General features: G+C 39.8%; 1 protein-coding gene across 1 annotated transcript in view; it reads right to left on the reverse strand.

The window, feature by feature from the left end:
• glceb (glucuronic acid epimerase b) overlaps window positions 1-16,880 on the reverse strand; it is a 45,884-nt gene that overhangs the window by 14,394 nt on the left and 14,610 nt on the right. Inside the window, exons 2-3 of the mRNA XM_083901247.1 lie at window positions 10,385-10,478; window positions 772-1,307 (exon numbers count right to left, since the gene is read on the reverse strand). Of these exons, the coding sequence (XP_083757373.1) occupies window positions 772-1,294 (523 nt within the window). The 5' untranslated portion in view covers window positions 1,295-1,307; window positions 10,385-10,478. The remainder of the gene's footprint in view (window positions 1-771; window positions 1,308-10,384; window positions 10,479-16,880) is intronic.

Raw genomic sequence — 16,880 nt, forward strand, 5'->3', positions numbered from 1 at the left:
TAAAAATGTCTGCTGTGCAAGGGCCCATTTACTGAACTAGACCTCATTGATTTACCCATACATTTACAGTATCACCGACTTCTCTATGCATTTAATTTATGTCTCATGGACAGTGTATGCTTACAATAAAAAAAGTGGAGTAACATGGTGGCTTAGCAGCAGGGCATGTTGAATACTATTTTTTCTCCAGTAACTTCAAAATTCAATTTGATTCAAGCCTTCTGAGCAGTCGATTTGTTGCCACCATGATTGTTTTCAGATGAACTCTAGCGTAATAGCGCTTAGCTTAGCTAACATCTCGCATTACATTGACGCTGTTATTGTTGGACTATATGACGTCTCTGTAACCTTTTTCGTGCGAAGAAAGCGCAGGTAATCTTGAAACCTTTAACAATATTTACAAAAAATTACATTAAGCCTGATAACTATAGGAGTATTTTGGAGTTTTTTGGCTTCTTTGGTGGCAATAACTGCCAGTAAGAAACGAAAATGAACACCCTCTAAAAAGATCCCATCTAAAAGCCCCGTTCAGGATTTTCAAATATATTGATATTCAAATGCTAATGTTTATTTTGTGAACATTAAACTGTGTTAAACTGTGTGAAAAGGCCCTGTGATGGACTGATGACCTGTACAGGGTGTACCCTGCCTTTCGCCATATGTCAGCGGGGATTGACACCAGCTGACACCCTGTGACCCTCATTTGGAGGATTAAGCGGTAGAAGATGAGTGAGTGAATGAAAATGTGTAAATAACAACATTACAACTTACCTTCCACTCCACTTATACACTTGACACGGTCTCGGACCTCCACGTTGTATCCCTCAAAAGACATGAAGACTCCGTCGGGGTGGTAGGGCTCACGCTGCGTGTAAACCTTTGAATAACTGTGCTGGAACTCAAAACGATCATAGCCGTCATACTGCGCAACTTTCCCGTACACCTCAAAGTATTTTTCCATCCAACTGAAGGGCAGGTAGATCTCTCCGCCCTCACGGCGCCCCTTGATAGTCGATTCGTCGTTGATCAGGCAGTCAATTTCTTCATATTTTAGTCCACCAGCACCAGCAACGCCAACAACAGGCGGAGGCTCTGGAGGTTGAGGAGGGTGCTGCTGGCTGCTGATGCTAGAATCTCCCACCCTGGGACTCGGAGCAACCAAGGCAGCACGGGGCAGGAAGCGCACGGTCGTGTCACTGGAGCATCGGTTCCACAGCAACACAGTGATGAGTGTGAAGAGGGTGCAGATAATTATGAGGGTCTTGTAGTTCACACGAGCGGCCAGACAGCGCATGGTTAGAAGTCACCTGGAGGAAACAATCACAAGTGTAAAATTAGAGGCATAAAAATACATGTGTTGGCATGAATCACAAGAGGATCGCAAAGTACAAGGACGTAAACACAGTTAAGAATATTTTACTCAACTTTAAATGGCCAAAAAAGGTAAATAGTACATAATAGTAATTTATAATGTATCTATAAAGTAAAAGGTCACATTGTTAGTCGCCACACATGTCCTTTCCTCTATTATGTCGTCTTGTCCAAAAATTATTCAGTTTGAATTATTTCTTGTTATATGGAGCAAAGAATCCAGAAAATGTTTACATTTAAGAAGCTTTAAAATCAGAAAACTTGCTTTAATTCCTTACAAACACTCAGACCTATTAATCGATTATCAAAATAGTTGACGATTCATTTAGTAATCGAATAATCGAGTAATTGTTGCAGCCCTAGTCTTGACCGAGTCCTATATGTTTCTGTTAAAAGACAACAAACCAAACAGTGCTGACAATCATATTTAGATGAATCAGATTAATCGACTACGAGCTCTAATCATATTCCCCTGAAAATGGCTACAAGGTGCAAACATTAAATTTTTTTAATAATTTGTTGATGGCTAACCATGTTAGATACGTGACATTTCCGACACGTTTTGTCCAATTTGACCAAACAGAGCGACAAAGTCTGAGGCAGAAGGTTCTAAACAGGCTGCAGTTTATTTTTAACATATTATTATGAGCCTCTAACTAGAGACAACATTGTCACTTTAATCTTAATGAGTGTAGAAGTTTATTACACTGAATGGGGAAAACGCATCAAGTGAACAGTCGGTCTGGATTCATGTTTTCATGTCCTCTGTGCGTCTCTGGTGTTTTGCTCAAGCCCAGCAATAAATCGATGCATTCACCGAGAGCCTGCTCATCCCCGCTAATTGCAGCTCATAGAATTTACAATTACAATAACAACAGAGCCAGGTGCTCTGGTGAAAGAGGAAGGCGGGGAGCGAGATCATTGCCTTCAAAGTTAATTTAAATATTTGAGCTTGACGTGAGCCAGTGCTTAAAGGTCAGCTCAATTATCGTGTGTTAATTGGACACTAGTTATCAGCCACAGCGTTGGCCCTCCAGGGTGGAAAGTGGACCTCCAGAGTGCTGAAACCGCAAATGTTGAGGAATTTAAAGTTAATAAAAAACCTTTGAACTCCAGACTTGTTAAAACTTTTAATATGGACATCCAACACTTTTTTATAGATTATGTATGTGAAGGAAAATCAGATACTAAAGTAATAAAAGGATCTTGCTGTTGTCTTCCATTTGTTAAAAAGAAAGTTTTTGTTTATGTCTTATAATTTATTGTCACAAATAAAAACATCCATTGATATTTAGAGAAATGTCAGCCCGGTGCAGTGATAACAGATGCGGCTGTCGAGGCTCTGACGGTGCTTAAGCTGCAAGGCAGAAGGACTGAGGACTGCACTCTGGAAGATGAGCCTGTCAGGGAACCAACTATAAATAATTGGCTCTTTTTTATAATAATTTGTCACAAGCGTCGAGTTCAGGTTCAAGGTGGATCGAGGCGGACTCGAGTACTAATGCCAATGTCTTGCAATGACTGAGAGACCATTTGTCTTGAGACATTTCACAAATGCAATTTACCCAAACGCCACAACAGTGGAAGAGACAACGGTAAATTACAAATGCAGTCAATTGATGGATCAAACATCATCCATGTTTTTTGACCCACTGATCTCACAATCTGACTCATCTACATTTGGCATTCAAGAAATGATTTGCTCGTATGGCTGAAGTAGTTCTCGAGGCTTTTGTTCAACAAAGAAGCACCAAAGAAGATAGCATTGAGAAGACACGGACTGAAGAAGCGTGACCGCTTAATCGGAAAAAAGGAGTTTGCTTCTTCAATGCTTCATTCATTATAGTATATTAAAGATGGCAGAAGTCCGAGTTGTCAGAGGCAGACTTATTATATCGAGAATGTTTCAGGCCCGGAGGCACAGCAACATTAGATGTCAACCATTCAATTCTGATCTGTACCGAGCTAGAAGGGCATCAGAATTGTACAATGTGGCTGGTATTGCCAAGACATTCACATCAAACGTAGCTGCAATATTATGGGATGAGTCTATGGCTAACAGTGCTAGGTAATGCAGTTAAAAGTTGTTTTGATTGCAATACCAGGCAATGTCAATGACTAGGGCTTATTTTCATATTCGATTAATGTGTTGATTATTTTAATCGATTAATTGGGTAATCGTTTGGTCCAAAAAATGTGTTGACCAGAAAGTGGTGACCAGCGTTTCTCAAACTAGGAAAGGACGGTGTTCTCAATTGTCTCCTCTTGTTGTCTTGTCCATAAACCAAAAACTATTCAGTTTGAATGATTTCTTTGTTATATGGAGCAAAGAATCCTGAACATATTCACATTTAAGAAGCTGTAAAATCAGAAAACTTTAGGGCTTTAATTCCTTAAAAACACTAAAATTGACATTTCATTTAATTATCGATTAATCGAGTATTAATCGATAATTAATCGATTAATACTCGATTAATACAGCCCCCGAGCAACCCGTGGTTGCTCGGGGGCTGAGACTCTACTGACTGCAATGATTTGTAGACGGCGGTAGGTGGCACCACATGCCAAAAAATAAACATGATTTGCAGTCTGCAAAATATTTTTTTATGAAAATATTTTGGCTGTACTGTTGTTGGTGAGTTCAGTTTGTTATATGAATAATAATTCTGAGTCTCTGTGACATATTAGGAGGATTTTATGACCAGTTGCTTTAGATTTATTACATAATGCACCTTTAATGAAAATGAAAATGTCACTAAACCTGTATGCTGGGTTTCAGCCAGCGTTTACCGCACACTTTCAATACTGTATATCTCAGAACCTGAGAGACTGAATATATTTGACCCTTACAATGCTGCCAGATTATTTTCACAAGTATGGAAACATGACATTAAACAAGGCCTGTAGTAACCCATCTTCAAGTTACCTTCATTGCACTCCAGAAAACGATTATTATAAACGCAATTAAAGTATGTAAAATAAACAAGATATTAAAGCTAGATAGCGTTCTTTACATGATATGACCTGATGACTACACAAGAGGAATCCATTGCCTGCGGGTTCCCATCGCTCCTGCTTCTTGGCTCGCTTCACGTATATTTTATATCAGTAATCCACCTCCACCATCTCTTGGGATCTTGAAGGATCTGGCAAAATGCTGGTCCCTCAGTATTTGGACACAAAAGCTATCCTCCATCTTCAGTTTTTATGGATACAGCCGGTAAAGAGATGAGTTACCTGCTAATATGGTTTCAGTTAAACCCATATATGCGGCTTCCTGCCAATTGGTGTTTTGGTCCAGAAAGCTACATGATGGGCCTTACGTGGCGTTAGTGACTGGAACACTTTTATTAACAAAGTGCGTCTAATCTCTTAAGTCGCATTGATCTCACCCCCAATTTCTGCTTCCAGCATCCAGCCTCTCTTAATCCACGCAGAGCAATGGCATTTTTTGCATTATTTCCTCGAAACCAAGTTGTTACAAATGATTCAGTTTAACACTTCTCGACTGTGTTGTGACAAATCTGCTGCTGTATACAAGTTAATTACAAGGCAAGCAAACAAAATTAAGCTGGTACTCTGACAGAAGCCTCGTTGTCTCTGGTGTATTTTGACCCACATTCGCTTACATTTATTAGGATCATACTCTCACGATCTCACAACAAACACAGCAGCATCAGCTGCTTATTCATGTGCATGTGACTGAAAATTTGCAAGATTTTTTTTTTTTTTATCAGTTATTTTTGAGGACATTTGTGGCTCGTCAGTTCTTCGTATGCTTTGAGTGTAAACCCTCTGGTAATAACATCATCTGCAAGTTAACTCCCCCGACATAAGACACATGATTGATGCAACTGGACAGGAGATAAATGGCAACCCTGTTGGAGGATAAAGGTCCTCCAAGCCTGACAGATAAAGACAAAGGACATTGGGGAAACTAAAGCAGCTTTTCAGCTTACATGCTCGCAGTGTCTTGCCGTAGGTTATTGAAAAGTGCCTGAAACTGTGAGGAACGACGTCTTGAGACTTATGGATTTCAGATGGTGGCCTCAGTCTTAGTAATTAACAGAAAAATCAAGCCAGCACATGTATTGATGAATTCAAAAACCTTTTAAATGGAAAAGGAGTGAATGAAGGTTTGTGTCTTTGTAAAGTTAACCCTTAAGGCCAATTCCAATTCTTATCTTAACCCTCAATCTTAACCCTCAAGCTCAAACCTTAATCTTAACTGGCCCTCAAAACCAAGTGTTGAGGGTTATTTTGTCACTTAGAAATGGGACACCCCTTAAATGCAGTTACGTCTTCAGACTGCGGGGGGCAGAATAACGCGAAAGCTGCGTCCAGTCTGTCAACTACAAAAAAAAATAAGAATAAGAACACATTTACGTCACGATTATTTATTACGATCCTTTTGTCAGTCAAGTTATTAGGTTGTCAGTTATAAGATGATACTCATACAAATACCACAACCACGGACATATTCACCTGACAGTTACCACACACCACGGCTTATTGAAAAGTAAACGATAGCAAACGATTGCATGTGCGCACCGGCCGGCTATTGACAAAAGATCGTAAAAATAAATACGCGCTGCAATTTCCAGCCCGATCAGTAGGGGTCGCTGCGCAAGGTTGTTGTGCTTTTGGCTGCAGTGAGCAATGGCGTCCGAGAGAGAAAGACTGTTGTTGTTGAAACAGTGGCCGTTTCTCACTTTTCTGTGTCACGGAACGCAGTTTTAAGATCATTTGAGGCGAGAATTTAGCCATTTAGAGTCTAAACATGTGGTTTGTGTATTAAGATATGACAGATTTATAGTTTGGCAGCGACGTTTGCTCGGTGCGCACTGTGAGCCGGCACAGAGCAGCTTCGCTCTGCCTGTCCTGAGGACCAATCACAGCTTTTGCCGTCTCCGTTGTCCCTTGACGGAGTGACGGACACTTAAAAAATATTTAGTGCATTTGAAAACCTGAAACTGGATCATAGGGGTGAACAATCTGCAATGTTTAACATTGCAATTTAACAACTATCGAGACAGGTTTCAGCCTCAGAGGCTCAATACCTTTTCTTTTTTTTCCACCAGTTAGCCAGAACTGAAGAGGTCTCTTGGATGAGAGGCTTAACTCAAGCTAGTTCAGCCGCCTACAGCTCACCACAGAAGATGACTGTGACCCAGATGACGGAGAACCTTCAAGGACACTTCTATAACTTCTTTACGCTCCTGTCACACCTTTGCAGGATGTTGCCATGTTTAGCCAAGGAAAATGCAAAGAAAAGGACCAAGGGAAACAGATTTTATGGCCTCACTTTATCAGTAGAAAATGACCAAATTTAGCTAGACTACAAACTGCAGCGAATTGCACACATTCAAAAAGTGGTATATAGAACTGAATTTAAAGGCTATAAAAAACATGTAAAGTACCCAATTTAAAATATTTTACCAGTGAATTTTACGATTGAATATAATGGTGTCCTGCATTCCTGAAAGGTAATTTTCAGTTTAAGTGCAGGCAGCAAAGCAGACAACAGGTACGGTATATTCCCCATCATGGAAATCGTTTTTTGGTACCGTCTGACATAACTTATAACTAACTTATGAAAAACTGCTGAATCACTTTTCTTGAAGCTTGGGGACACTGTGGTGAATGGTGCCAGAAAGAATCCATGACATTTTGGAACGTGTGTTTTAAAGAGGAAGGATATTTTTCACAGTCCACGACCATTGGCGATATAAACATTTCTGCTGAATTTCTCAAAAAAACAACAGGTTAGATCATGAATAAATTCAAGCGTTTAGAGTGTGAATATCCACAATATGAAAAGAATTTAGAACTCAGTGATGTGCTCTCAAAAGAATAATCAAGTGATAAAAGATGAATTACTAATGAAGGCAGTCATTGCAGGGCTCACAGGAAACATCATTATCACCACTGACACATTATATTTATAGATAACTAAACACCATATGTTCTATTCACAATATGCTAATGACGACACACAAGTGGTGGACCACATCTGACTTTAACTTAGAAGTATCTGTCCGATAAATTGTACGTTTACATTTTTCTGAATTCTGCTTTTTTATTTACACCTATTTTACCATGAAAATATCTTAAATGTGATTGAATAAAATCCATTAAGAAGCAATACAAATGAACTTAATTACGCAACACAACGTTGTACTACTTCATGTGCTTTTTTTCCCAGTTTGTCAGTCATGTGAAGTGCTTTTAAGTATATTAAGGTGTGTTTCATACATGTTTTAGATGTTTCCCCTGATTGAGGTGGTCAGCTCATCAGCAAGCACTGCAGAAGCCTGATAACAACCCATTTATTTGAATCCGGTGTGTTGGAGCAAGGGAACTTATAAAACATGCAGGGCAGTGGGCCCCCAGGACTAGCATTAAAGGTTCCTGCTTAAGATAGTGATGAGCTTGTTGGAGGCTACTCTCATGTTCAGGCTGCACTAGATACTCCTGTTAGTATGCCGTTTTTCCTTATTTTTCCTAAGTGGTCATTGCTTTAAGGATCAAGTCGACTGTGTGTGCGAACCCGACTCAGTCGTTTGTCTCAGATGGCTGATTCGAGAAAACAGTTTCAGACAAATCGTGACAAATTTAAAGTGTGGTTTCACCCATATATTCCCAATTGGTCAAATGAAGAATTAACTTAAAATCAATATGATGCTGCCATATTTGTTTAATTCACATTCAATTACAGAGATGGATTTAATTTCACCAGTTTTTTTAATTTATTCATTTGAATCTTTTACTTACTCAAAAAACGTGACAGCTACACTGTAAAGATCAGAGTAGGACTTTTATTTTATCTGAAGGAAGCGACTTTGACATCGGCTTTTTGTCAATTTTATTTATTTAGTTAAATCCCATCTTCCTCTGTTGTTTTGGAAATGAGACATACATCTCAGATCCAAATCCTCCATCTCTGGAAATTTGTAAAAAATGTTATACTTTTATTGGGTGACGTGGCGCTTTAACGGTTCCATTTTTAAAGGCTCAATGCCACATTTATGCCACAATTCTGTCCAGGTTCACACTCCTGATTCACTGAGCTACCAGGGCCTCCTCATGTCCGTAATACAAAGATCTGAATTGTAATACATGCAGCAACTTATTCTCTAGCTTAAATCAAAGGTTGTTACATCTGCTGAACATAGATAATAAGCACACTTTCTTAAATCCTATATGTAAAAATAAAAATAATCCTTATTGGATGTTCAATCTTAATCCTAATTCCTAATGATGAGGCTGGGAAAACTCTAGTAGGCGCATTATAATAGTAGTATTTCAACCATAAATATCTCAGTTTGAGCAGAGCATGAAATCAAATATGTTCAACAGCAATTAAAACAAAAGAAAAAAAAACACTGACCTTGTGAAGTGCATCTTATATGAAATTGCTAAAATCCGTCTTGGTCTCTGGTGTAGAATGTACAAGATTTAGAATAATGTTAACCCTGCTGCAGCGCTCAGCATAGGGACGGGTAAATAGAGTTGTTTTTCTTTTCACCATGTCCTTGACCATAAAAATCAGAGGCAGTCATCACAGCAATAAAAGCCAGTGAGCCACGTTTAGGGAGCTATTGGAGCAGAAGGCTGCTGTAACCGTGAGGTGGATGTGCCGTATCCCTAACTAAACTCCAGACATGTTCACTGCTCTTCTCCACAGGTGAAGTAAGAGCTTTTGACTGCCGATAAATGATTGGGCTTATGCTGAAGCTGTGGGGGCATGTTAGCTGCTGTGGAGATGGGATGGTTTGTGTAGATCCGTGTGTTTCTCTGACAGGTGTGTGTGTGTGTGGGGGGGGGGGGGGGGGGTGTCATGGTTCTGAGCCTGATTATGATAACGTGTGGGTATCAGGATGAATTTAAGGCCAACAACCAACAGGGGACACAATAATCCCAAAACAATTTATCTATGCTGTAATAAATAAACAAGGCATTATGTTCTTCAAAGAAACAAGTGTTGGAGAACAACATAAAGTAAACTCTACTGATGGCCCCTTTCAAGCACGAGTACTAAATCTCACATTACCACCTTTAGATGTAGCCGTTCCATAAAGGTTTGTAAATTACAAAAGGTGGAGTCTATTTTAATGAAGCATGATTCTGTGATAAATTATAACTGCAAGTAAACAACAACTGGAGTAGAGCTGAAGATTTTTGCCCAAATATACAGAACCCGACGGGTTCAGGCTTAATTTCTATCATGTTACATGTGCTCAGGCCTCAGTCTCATTTGCATTTAAAGAGACTCAAAACCGAGCAATCGGAACAGGGCTATGGTGCTCCATCCTTAATTAGTGTTGACAAAAAATGTCACAGACTAGGTTAACTAGTATAGTATACCCTATTAGTATAATAGGGTATACTATGAATCCTTTAAGACCTGATTACAACACAGTAAAACTGTTTCTATAAAAACAAACACATTAAATGAGTTTTCAAAATAAACATTAGAATTATAATGACACAATGACAATATTATGGCCTCTTATATATTTATGACACAAGTGATGGGTTTGGGGTGTGTGTCGGTGTCATAAGTTCAGCAGTTCCTCTAAATGCACACTCAAAATTACACAGTTGAAATGTCCAAATGAATGCACCCAGAGTCAGTTCAAAGAGCTCAGTCTTTCCAAATGCAATGAAAATGATTCAGTGTTGACAAGAGGAATGCAGCACTCTGGAGGACTAGCTACAGCTATGCTTGAATCATATTCTCATACATGCAAGACAAGGCCATTTTCATAGAGGATTAGAGTATTTAGAAGATTTAATTTGTCCATGTAATGGAGTCTGGCACAAATCAGCACACACAAGAGGTTAGCCTGCAAATATACAAATACAGCATGTGGAATTATCTTCACTATAACACATCTGGAAAATAACTTCCCCTCTGTGTGGGCTTACTCTAACTTGGGTAACTTTGGAAATAACTGTCATCTTGCATATGAATCTTGACAATGAGGGCTTTAAGGATAATGACACTGACCTCTGATCCATTCACAGTGAAAGGGACAATTAGATGGACATCCTCCTGATGTACGTAGCCTTGCCGAGTCTTGACTTTCTTCTTTCCTCAGCACCTTCACATGAGAGAAGACAGTGGATTTTTGGTCATTGTAGATTCAAGTTTTAGTTAATTCAAATCTGTATTATATCTTTATTTTTTTGGCATGGCATGCAATCAAGCGCGTATGCGGGGCAATGTGTAAAACCAATTATCAATATGTAGATGCTGTGTTTTCTTTTCGTAAGGATTATGCACCATGTGACATTTTACATACCACAGAGCCTTGTATGTAGGACAAAGTATGCGATGGAGGAGATACTGTTAAATGTTGCTCAAAGCTCTTGTTTGTTAATCACAGATCTCAGTTCAGTCATGTAAAGCCGTCGTCGCATTTGCTGAACATGTGCAACTCGGTTTCAATGCTCCTGGGACATGTTAAATGTTTGGAGAAATAATTATGACTGATTACTCTTGTGCTAAGCAGCTTCTCAATATAAACTTTGTACTGAAGGAAACAAAATTAACTGTTTTTTTTCCCATTGAGTCCAATTAGACGCTGGAATCAATACAGCACGACGGACTCCATAGATACACTATAAATCAAGGTTAAGTAACAAATGAATATATGTAATTGCAGCGATTTATCCTCCACATGAGGGTCACAGGGCTACTGGGGCCAATCCCAGCTGACATAGGACAAAAGGCAGGGTACATCCTGGACATGTTGCCAGTCCATCGCAGAGAAACAACGATTCACTCTCACACCCACACTTATGGGCAACTCATCTTAGTGGAGAACATGTAAACTCCATGCAGAAAGGCTCTAGTCACAAACTCAGGTCTTTTTGCTGCAAGGAAATAGCACTAACCACTACTCTGCCGACAATCAATCCATCACTGCAAATATGGAGAACGACACAGATACTTTACCCTGAAATTAATCGCACCAATGTATTTCTAGCACCTTTTGAAAAGGACTATTAAAATAAAGAATGTGTTAAATTGACACATTAAAAGGGAAGGCACCATTTTTTTTTCAGAAAATGTGCCTGTGACACTTAAATTAGATACTGTTGACATGAAATGATAAAAAAATTAAAATAAGATTCATGTATGGACCACGGCAGTCAACCATATGTGGAGAGAAGGCCAACATCAATACAAGGCTAACAGTCAAAATCAACACTAATCAAGTTAAATCACACAAATAAGTCAAAGCAGTTGATCTTTCCGTATCTTCGCTCTCGAATACATGTAAATGATTGGAGCTGAACACGACAATTGACTCTATGCACACAGCTTCACTTACAACTCCTGCTGCAACACAAGCCAGCTCCTTTACTTCCAGTCAGTTGTCGTTAAGGGGGAAACTTGAGCATTGGACATGGATTCAAAATGGCCTGAAATGAAAAAGGAGTTTAAATTTAAGCGTCGCGAGGGGACAAAAGTGGAGCACTGCCGCATCCCTCTTCCTGTAAATAGTTGGGCTGTGGCTTTTTGAAAACCAGGAAGAGACCATGCATAAAGTCAATTATACCTGAAGTCCCTCAGGTAAAAGTAAACAAAACAAACAAAAAAAAAACCTGGATTTTTATCAGGGAGAATGTGTTTGGTCAGCATTCACTCCCTGGTCAAGTGCAATACACACAGTTTTCTTTTATTGGCTTTGTTAGCATAGCCTTTGGCAATGCATTTTTGTCGCAATCTTTACTTTTGAAAACACAGCACAGCACCTAATATCATTTATTTATTCAGTTTTGTCTTATCAACACGTCACAATACATGCATTGGTGAAACAGGAATGAAAACGACCACAGTGCCATGGCAATGGGAATGGTGTTAATTGCCCCTTTAGCAGCTTCACTTAAAAAATCCCAGTTATAGTGTGAAGTCATATACTCCAAGTAATAAAGACATGGAGAAACAGTTCTGTCAGATTTACCACACATTTATATAAATATTTGTGGCTCACTGAAGCTCTGATGATGGGGTTGAAGGAGCATGGTGCATTTTTGTGTGAAAGCTGCCGCCATCTCAGAGATGGCACAGGTTGTACCCAGCCAGTGTGAAAAGAAGTAGAAATGTCAGCAGCCTTAATCAATATTCCGTGGCTACTGTATGGGTGAAGTGATGCTTTTTGAGGCTGGTGGGCTGCAGGCAGATGTGAGAGTAAATGTCAAACCTTCTGCAACCCGCCCGGCATCACTTCTGCCATCTCTGCATTTTGTAAGGAAATGTTCATCGTAGGTAGAGCTGCAACTAACTAATTATTTAATCGTTTGGTCCATAAAAAGTCAGAAAATGTCCAAAAACGTTGATCAGTGTTTGTCAAACGTGGAAATGACGATGTTCTCGAATGTCTTGCTTTGTCCACAAACCAAAATTATTCAGTTTTAATGAGTTTTTTGTTATGTGGAGCAAAGAAACAAAGAAAATATTCACATTTGAGAAGCTAAAACAATCATAAATCTTGTTTTAATAATGAAAAAAACAAAAATGATTCATCGATTATCAAAAATTAGCACTGGGCACTAGGTTAAAGCATGACCTGTTTCCATGACGACTGACCAGAAAAAGGCGCCCGTGACGTCATGTTTACGTGCCGTGACACCGGTAAACACCATTTACCAGTTAGCTCCGTAAGCTGCATTAGCTCGTTTAGTGCCGTTAGCGTGCCTACAGTCGAACTGGAGCAGTCTATTTATTAAACGAAAAGAGCAGCGCTACAAATAACCGGCGTACCTGTGTACTGCATATGTGTGCCTCTGTTTTTAAAGTTTAGCGTTACTTTAGAGACTTATTTTAACAATCGGGAGTCACGTAAACATCACGACAAGCGTGTCTTTTTCCGGTCAGTCGTCATGGAAACACGCTATGCGGTAAGGCGTGTTAACGTTGACGCCGTTAACTGCCGTTAACGCGTCCAGCACTATCAAACATTTATTTAATAATCGATTCATCGATTAATGGTTTCAGCTCCAACTGTAGTTATATTTTAATAACTGGATAAAGCATTGTATTGTTTAAGGAGATTGTCAGTTGAGAAAGAAGACATGTAAAACCGAGCTCATCATCTGTGATAATTGCGTATACTTCACTAAAAATTAAAAGGGGCTTAAGTTTTGTCTCTCGAGTTGGGAGTTTACCCAGGGAATAGGTTGGTAGACGTAACCAATTAAGGATGTGTAATTAAGAATGTTTTAAGCCGAGTAACCCTTTAGCGCCACTTCAAAGTGTCCTAGCTTAGCATCATGTTGACACCATTTCCATAGCCTTAGCATATTGTCTCATTCAGCTGACCTTTCTCAGGCAAGAGTCTAAAATCTTAAATAGGAATTAGGAACTTTATGGCAACCATTTTGAACATTGTGCAGAATATGTTTCTTTTACAGCTGCTTAACTGAGAATGATATTAGGTCATTAATAATCTTTAGTCGCTCCTCATTTGCCCGCCAACGTGACAGTGGCAGCCATCTATCAGGGCTTGTAGTCGGGGTAAAAAGGGAGATGGAGAGCAGACTCATGTGTTGGGCATTCATAATACCAGCAGTATATCTTCTCTGGGGAGTTCTTGGCTGGGCAAACATTGTATGACTGCACTGCTGATGCCACCATGGTGACAACTATCACTGACCATCTGATACCCACAGCAATATCCAAGAATTCTCAGTCTGCAAAGTAAAGAGCTGAATTAATGAATATTTCAGTGCTCAGAGTTAAAGTAAACAGATTAAATGTGATCCCTTCTTCAGCTATTTAATCAAATCAGCCTTTGCACACATGCACACAACCGAGATGTACACTCATTTTTTTTCCTGATTTGGTCCAACATAGTTGCTGTACAAAAATAGTTAGCACTTCATGTACTGTATTTAGGAAGACAACACTTTTAAAGAAGTGTTTGGAAGACGCACGTCTGTATGCCAATTAGTCAAACCCGTTTTAATACTTGTGTGACCCACACTGTTATGTATGTGAACAAAATACAGGCACAAAAATGTAACTTTAGAACATTTAATTAGTTGAAAGCAAAGGAAAACGTGTCTCCTTTTAGTCTCAATTTATAATGAAAATTTTTACAGGCAATAAAAATTACACCATATGGGCTACCTCTTAAAATGGACTGTAATGAAATAATATAAGGCTACTGCATGAAATTATATGGAAAGACGATACACGCCACAGACACCGTCTGTTCACCCTGTTGTTGTCTGGCAAGCGACACACACACACAAATATCCACTGCTGAACCAACAGATTACAAAACTGTTTCATTCCTAAAGCTGAAGGATTATTAAATTAATCTTGCACACCTTGCTATTAAAATATATTAATTGTACAACTTCAGAATTTTTTCTTTCATTGATATATTTATCTTGGGGTGTGTAAGGGACAATTTACAACATGCAGCGTCCACAAAGAAAAACGCGTGAGTATAGGGTTGCGCTCCTGTCGCATCCGTCATTAATAAGCAATCTGGGAGCTGATTAAGATTAAGTACTGCATTGCAACCTCCCTGAATTAACACATTAAACTAAGAATACAATTAAAACCTGTGTGGAAATTAGCGGTTTGACTAACCCCTGATTTCCACTGGACGCGTTACAGCTGCGGAACGTCAGCGGCGCGGTTCTGCTTTGTCCTCTGCCCAGCGGCAATCCCCACCAGGCGCGTTACGGCAGCGGCGCGGTGCCTTGGGAGCCAGCGGTATTCATGGAAAATCGCGTGATAATCTTGAACGGACGCGAGTTCGCGAGATCCAGCGATAGACTGTGTGTATAAAGGAAACGACAGCAACACAGCTTCTTTTCATACTCTGACATGGAAGAACTGTTGATCTGGTGTCATAAATGATTTTATGTTTTTCCACTTCAACAATCAGTCTCTCGTCGTACATTATGACTCTCTGAGACGCTCTGATTAATTGATTGTTGACCTAGTAGCACCGGTCACGACGTAATGTTGATGTGAAGTTGTGACAGGCTATATGACCTGCGTATTGTGTTTTATTTTGAAAGTGGGGCGGAAATGTTTTACTTTGATTCTGTGTCGCTTTTCCTGTCTGGTGCAAACTGCTCTGTTGGAAATTACGAGTTTCAGCAGCGGCAACGGCAAAAATAGAACTGCTACCTATCGATAGCGTTGCGGCGTGGCGAGCCGCTTCTGGGACACTGCTGAAACGTTCCGCAGCGCGTCTGGTGGAAATGCTCTCATTGATTAGAATGGAAGCGATTTGCGACGGCGACTGCGCCGCTGACGTTCCGCGGCTGTAGCGCGTCCAGTGGAAATCCAGGGTAAGACACTACGCTCTAAGTGCTTGCTGCATTTGCAAAAAGTTTTGATGTTTTCATCTCAGAGCAACATGAACACGCCCAGAAAAACAGGCATACTGCAATGGCTGTGCGTCACACTGATGTTCTGTGATAATAAATTAATATAAATAATAAAATAAATTCTATGATGATAATTAAATTGAATCATCCATCTTGAAATTGGCATTAGCCAAAAACCTGCCAAGGCTGCCAATACAGAGATAATTACTTCACACAAAAAACATTATTGGATTTCCTTCCAAACCTCACAATGTGCATCTTACACATACACACTGTAACCAGGTACTGCCTATAAGATTCGAGGAAGCGATGGCATTATTTTAGACCCTTCATCAGTGCAGTGCTAGAAACTGAAAAGCAACCGAGCAAAAGGACCACACACAAGTAAATGGATGCAGTCCTGGCGTTCTGTACTGTATTTTCCCAACTATAAGTCATGCTTTTTTTTAGTAGTTTAGCTGGCCATGCAACCTATATTTAGAAGCGACTCGTATATCAAAATATACACTATGTCATCTATGACCACAAGAGGGCACCACCAAAGAAAAATGCTATACTGCAGAATGATAAAGTATGCAGCCAAAAACAGTTATCAAGCAGCAGAAAGAAAGTTTGGAGTGAGTGAAAAACTTGTCAGAGGCGAAAAGCAGCGGTAACTCTTACTTCTATGAAAACAAATCAAAGAAGGCAAATCGCGAGCTGAAAGCGCGATGGACAGAGCTATAGAATTAGAATATTGAACAGCATGCTGCTGTTGGAATATGACTTATAGACAGATGCAACTTATACGTTTTCTTCCTCTACATGAAGTATTTTTAGACAGCCAGGCGAGGGGAAGGGAAGGGGGGAGCATCAGTGTTGAGTTTTTACGACAGTGAGGATAAAGTGGAAGACACGAGGGGGAGCTCCATAGAGAAAAAGGTGAAATAAACTGACCGAACTTGCAAAGTGCCACTTTAAAAGATAAAAACCTGAGGGCCCAAACTTGTCACCAACGATAGGAATACACTTCCAAACCGTTGGCCCCACGCCAAACTCTCCCAACTCTCAAAATGTGAGGGCCATTTTCACACCGGATTTAGTCAACAAAGAAGTTTTCAGTGTGTCAGCATCACATGGTGCGAGATGTGTTGTGGCTGTCA

This window comes from Microchirus variegatus (assembly GCF_963457635.1).
Source record: "Microchirus variegatus genome assembly, chromosome: 14".
Taxonomy (NCBI): Eukaryota; Metazoa; Chordata; class Actinopteri; order Pleuronectiformes; family Soleidae; genus Microchirus; species Microchirus variegatus.